Source organism: Prenolepis imparis, unplaced genomic scaffold, assembly GCF_030444845.1.
Source record: "Prenolepis imparis isolate NDT839.2.m4 unplaced genomic scaffold, iyPreImpa1.0 SCAF_1, whole genome shotgun sequence".
In the NCBI taxonomy this organism is placed as follows: Eukaryota; Metazoa; Arthropoda; class Insecta; order Hymenoptera; family Formicidae; genus Prenolepis; species Prenolepis imparis.
Genome location: NW_028141159.1, coordinates 6,313,103 through 6,319,375, shown reverse-complemented (window position 1 = coordinate 6,319,375; position 6,273 = coordinate 6,313,103). Strand labels below are relative to the sequence as shown.

At 31.1% G+C, this 6,273-nt stretch overlaps 1 protein-coding gene across 1 annotated transcript; it reads left to right on the top strand.

Annotated features, from left to right (window-relative positions):
• The first annotated feature begins 1,101 nt into the window (after window positions 1-1,101).
• Rpl4 (ribosomal protein L4) lies at window positions 1,102-5,724 on the top strand. The gene is made up of 8 exons (XM_083051825.1): window positions 1,102-1,218; window positions 2,205-2,382; window positions 2,473-2,718; window positions 3,086-3,210; window positions 3,634-3,732; window positions 3,903-4,174; window positions 4,343-4,502; window positions 5,082-5,724. Exons 1-8 carry the CDS (start codon window positions 1,216-1,218, stop codon window positions 5,286-5,288), a joined length of 1,290 nt encoding a protein of 429 aa, XP_082907951.1. The 5' UTR covers window positions 1,102-1,215; the 3' UTR covers window positions 5,289-5,724.
• Window positions 5,725-6,273: the final 549 nt, after the last annotated feature.

Below are 6,273 nucleotides of genomic sequence, written 5' to 3'. Positions count from 1 at the left end.
CGACAATGGACACTTTCGAAGATGGTCGATCTCGCTTGCGAAATCGTGCGACATTTGACAGCGACACGTGACGTCACGATAAGGTAAGAGCCTATCCCGACGCGTCTCGTGCGAAGACCGACCAATCATGTGGGAGCTTTCCAGCAAGAAAAGAAAATGAAACACAAGCAGACACAAGTATTATATACCAGGTGTCCCATTTTTAAGGACCCACTCAAATATCTCATTGTCAGAAACACTGCGTTAAATCGAAAAATGTTTCCTACAAAAGTTGTCGGGTTTCGAGGGGGACATATCATAGGCCGGTATTCATAGTCGGTTCTTATATTTAAGAATGTCTTAAGTACAATCTTAAGATGTGATTAACCAATCACAGAGCCGTATTTGCATCTTAAGACATTACTTAAGAGGGTCTTGAAATAAGAACGGACTATGAATACCGGCCATAGTAATATTCATATGACCTTGGGCGGCGTCTCCAAGGTCAAATGAAGGTGAGAATGAATTTTGAAAAGAAGAAAAAATATTAGAAAAATAAAAAATGCTTCAGATAAAAGTTGTTCAAATTAATTAGTAGAAAAAGATGTTATAATAAAAAATATGGGTTTCCATTTAAAAAATTCATTCTCACCTTCACTTGACCTTGGAGGCGCCGCTCAAGGTCATATGAATATTACTATGTTATGTCCCCCTCGAAACCCTACAACTTTTGTAGGAAACATTTTTCGATTTAACGCAGTGTTTCTGAGATATTTGAGTGGGTCCTTTAAAATGGGACACCCGGTATACAATAGACAAAAAGTTCTGAAAATTTTTATAATATAATAATTTTTATAATTAATTTTTATAATAATTTATAATAATAATAATAAATTAAGTATTATTATAATAATTATCAATTATAATTATATTATTATTATTTATAATAATAATAAAAAATTATTATTAATAATAATTTATTAATTTAATTTTGTTTATTTGTAGTCAATCGTGTGACATTTTGTTTGTAGTTTTCTCTCGGGAGACTCCTAGACTTTAGGCCGCGTTTATATGTAATCGCTCCTATCATATAAACGCGGTTTTAGGTCTCCTTTTACGTCGCTTCTCATCCCCATCTATCCGATCTTTTTCGTTCGTGACCGGACGGGACGTGAACCGTTGTCTGGTTAGTTCACGTTTCTTATGCGTGAAAAGTTATAAGAAGGGCCTATCGAAATGGTAAGATAATTAATTTCTCGTACGCGAACGTTTTCTCGCACTCTATACCGCGATTCACGATCTTTTCTTCTGAGAATTTTGCACGCTTTCGCGAAGCCTTACCTTGGCCCGAAAGATCGTAACCTGTCGCGTGCTCGAGCGCGATGTAACAATTTCGTCCAGCATATGTAATATCCTGAAAACAAATAATAAATTCCGATATCTCATTTTCTCTTATTATCTCCTAACGATATTTTGTCTTATTTAACGTGCATATTTTCTCGCGGAAGTTAGTGTATGTGTAATATTTTTCGATAGCACGTGGATCGAGGCAGCATATCCGGTATAATCCGCCATTACACGATATAGATATGTAAGAAAGGAATATCCGCGATATCTATAAATCGTCAAATGAGAGAAATCGGGACATTAAAATCAAGCCTGAATTTTAATGAATCAAATGATTATAGGCAAAATAATGATCTTTGCGATCTTCCTACTCGCGATAATCCGCGACAATATTTCCTTGACATATGCATAATTATGCAAGGCAGGTGAAATCATTTCTTTCTGTCAGATATGTATGATCTCACAAGTAGAGAAACACTCGAAACAAAATTAACGTCTAATTTGAAAAGAATTTCTTTTCAATTTATAGGCAATAATATATTAAATGCGAAGAATTTATAAGAAAATTGAAAGTATTAAAAATTCTTTTTGTATCCCATAGTTATTGTATTAAAAAATTTTGTATAAAAATGTGTTTAAACAAAATACTTTTTGCAGACAATTTTTTCTTAAGAACTCCTAAAAATATATAAGACGTTATTTTAATCCATATCTGTAAAGAAGCTCTGAGATTTTGCTGGCAAAGTCACATTTAGATTGTGTATTGCCATTCAAAATTGTACTTATACTTAGAATTTATAATATCTATTAATATTTATAATAAGACATAATTTTATTAATATATTTGAATTATATACAACATACATATCTTTTTTCAGGCGTTATCAACGTCACGACCGGTTATTACGGTATACACCGACAAGAATGAGGCGTCGGGTGAGCAAATTTCCCTGCCATCTGTTTTCAAAGCTCCGATTCGCCCGGACATCGTCAATGTTGTCCATCAGTTGGTCTCCACGAATAACAGACAACCATACTGTGTATCCAAAGACGCTGGTAAATATATATATATATATATACAATATTTGACAATTAAAATGTATAACTTGATCCGTCAGATTAGTAAATATAGTTTCTATTTCTTAGGTCATCAAACCTCTGCGGAATCATGGGGCACTGGACGAGCTGTGGCACGTATACCTCGTGTACGTGGTGGTGGTACTCACCGTTCTGGTCAGGGTGCGTTTGGTAACATGTGTCGAGGTGGACGCATGTTTGCTCCTACCAAGCCATGGCGACGCTGGCATCATCACATTAACGTCAATCAAAAACGTTATGCCCTTGTTTCTGCTATTGCTGCTTCCGGTGTTCCTGCACTTGTGCAATCTAAAGGTACTTTTGTTAATATTTTTACTAAAGAGGAAATAAGAACAGTAGTTTGAAAATGTTGACTGAAATTTACTTTGCACTTTTCCTTCAATAATTGGAGAATATTGTAGAAAATTATTACAAGATAATTTTACGATAAATAATAACTAACAATAATTATATTAATAATTATTTATATTTTCTTATGTAATCTGGAGCTTCAGTGTAAATTTTCTCGTGTTTTAAATGATAGAAACTTATGATCAGTATTGGTTTGTCAATTAGTTTTGTAATTATTTTTTATTATATACCTAATTTAATCTAATTGGTGAATTTTTGTGTGTAAAAATGAACAAATTGTAATATATAACATTTTATATATTGAATGCAGGACACTTGATTGAAGAAGTCCCAGAATTTCCACTGGTTGTTGCTGATAAAATTCAAGAATACACGAAAACCAAGCAGGCTGTCATTTTTTTGAGACGTATCAAAGCTTGGAATGATATTCAAAAGGTTTGAGATTTAAGTTTTAATCTTAAGAATCTTCTTTTATATCCTATCTCTTTAATCACATCTATATGCACCAACAAATGTCCGCATCTTTGCTAAGCGCGTTTAACTTAGATGCTCCTGACAAGTGCTAGAAAAATATGGTATTCAGGCGTTCTTTTCTAGTTAATTTGCACTTACTAGTAAAGGGTATGAATCACCAAACAATGTCTTCTTTTTCTCTATATTGTCACATATTTTTAATTACAAGCAAGTGAAATTTTTATGAGCTAGTATAAGCGCTTCTTCCATCAAAAGATATTTACGATTTTATTTTGTGAATCAATTAATTAAATTCTCCTGAGTTAAGTTTTTCTTTTTAAATTAATTTTAAATCTTAATCATTCGTGTTGTAATTGAAATTTTGTTTGTTGTTTATTTTATTAGGTATACAAGTCGCAACGTTTTCGTGCTGGTAAAGGTAAAATGCGTAATCGCCGACGCATCCAACGACGTGGACCTTTGATTGTTTATGGTCAAGATCAGGTAACTTTCTTTTAAAATGTAATATATTGTTTAACTTTCCTGTAGACATATATTGTATTAAAATTAAAATAAATTTTGTCCATAAACTTAGTCATCAGATCTCACGTACATATAAATCATGAAAAATCATATCTACAAATCATATAATTATATTAACCTCTGATTTCTAGGGTATTCGAAAAGCATTCCGCAATATTCCTGGTGTCAGTCTGATGAACATCAACAAGATGAATCTATTGAAATTAGCACCAGGTGGTCACGTTGGACGTTTCGTTATCTGGACGAAATCTGCTTTTGAAAAATTGGATGCTCTTTATGGAACTTGGCGCAAAGAGTCGCAACTCAAGAAAGGATACAATTTGCCATTCCCTAAAATGGCCAACACTGATTTATCCAGGCTCCTGAAATCTGAGGAAATTCGAAAAGTTCTTAGGGCTCCTAGGTAATTGTATATTTAATTTGGACTGAAACTTTTCAAAGCTGTAATATTAATTTGGATTTGTATTGCTGAATGAACAGTGATTATTCTGCGATTATCATAACTGATTCGCATTGTTATGAATTCTGTAACGCATATTGGTGATTGACACTTTATTCAATATAATTATAGGAAGAAGGTGGTGCGCAGTGTGAAGAAATTGAACCCGTTGGTCAACACACGGGCTATGCTGCGTCTTAATCCGTACGCAGCCGTTTTAAAACGTGCTGCCATTTTGACCGCGCAGAAGCGCCAAAACGAGAGAGATCGTCTTCTCGCTGAAAAACGAGGCGTAAGTACAGCTTAGCTCTTTTTGCTTCTTATAACTAATATTTTTTTAGTGTTATATATATATATATATATATATATAACAATAAAACTATTTATATATATATTGACAATCTCAGATAATACAATTTGGTAATATTTCTGAATCTGCAAAATATATATCAATATCAAAATTAGAGATTTTTTTCACATTGAAAGACATGTACATAAGTAAATTAAAATAAATAAAAGAACTTGATAATATTGTGAAATAAATATATAAAGAACAACAAACTTCAATGTAATCACCAGTTACTAGATAAAAATAAAAAAAATTATTTATTTAATATAATAAATAAGTTATTTTATTAATATATCTTAATTAGTATATTTTAATAATATTTTTAGTATATTTTAATAGTATATTATCTCACATTAATATATTTTATTAGTATATTTCGTATCGTATTTTTTTAATAAGAGAAAATGTAAAATTATTTATATGCAAAATCAAATTGGAAACTATTTTTAAAAAAAATCAATAAAAAATGTGATAATAGTATATTGGAAATTTTTATTAATTGATTGATTCCATGCATTACAGATAAAATTACCGAAGAGCGCACCGGCATCGAAGGCTCTTACTCTTCAGAAGAGGAGGAAACAACAACTTGCTAAAGTCAAGCAGTTGAAGCCTCGGGCAAAGAAAACTCCAACAAAGAAAACCGAGAAAGATACCGCGAAAACCGAGAAAGATACTGAGAAAGATACCGCGAAAACCGCTGCTCCCAAGGAGCCAGCTAAGAAGTAATTTTGAAGTTGACAACAATCATTGGTAATCTTAATATTGTTGTTAACACATTTTTATTTCTGTCTCTAAATAAAAAAAAGGCGAAAAAATTGCGAATTGTTTTTTTTTAACCTTTTTTTTTAAATAATTTTTCTTCTAATATTATGAGGAATTTATAAAATTAATAAGAAATTTATATGTATTAACACATCTTCCATTCACAATATCCAAGATAATGTTGAGAATTGTAATTAGCAATTAAGTGACACCCTTCCTTTATTTTTTTACTAAATCGAAAGTAATCGAAGAATAATTTGATAGATTCTGAAGTATATACAGCACACTAGTGGATCCTGGGGGGGGGGTTAACCCCCCCCCCTGGAAATTAAAAGACAGTTTTGCTGAATTTGTTTAAAAAATATAAGTAAAGAAAAACAAACATTAAACAGCTATCGACGTCGTTGATCCTGGAATAAATAAATCTAATCATGAAGCCAAAAATATTAAATAAAATAATTTTGCAAAACCCCCCCCCCATTATCGACGTCAGGATCCGCTAGTGATACAGCACAATCATGTTTGTTGATTTTATAAAATTGGAGTTTCATGATGTATACTCGAAGAGGATAGTGATTAATAAACAAAAGTCTAAAGACAAATCAAATGATAAACTTCGTAATAAAAGCAATAAATATAACAATGCTTAAAAAAATAACTAAATATTTATATTACAACATAATTTTCAAAGTTACTTGATATATTAGTAAGCTACTGAATATTTGATACGTTATTTTATATTAAATATTTGATTATTTCAGTTTATACAAAAAAGACTAACCATTATTATCTTTATTTACATAATTTATCATAATTTAAGGAATATATAAAAAGTATATATGTTTTATTTGCATTAAATAAGTATTAAAATTTTGGAAGAAGCGATGAAAAAATAATGGAAAGTATAGTAATTAAAATTGATCTAAATACATTAAATAAACTAATAAAC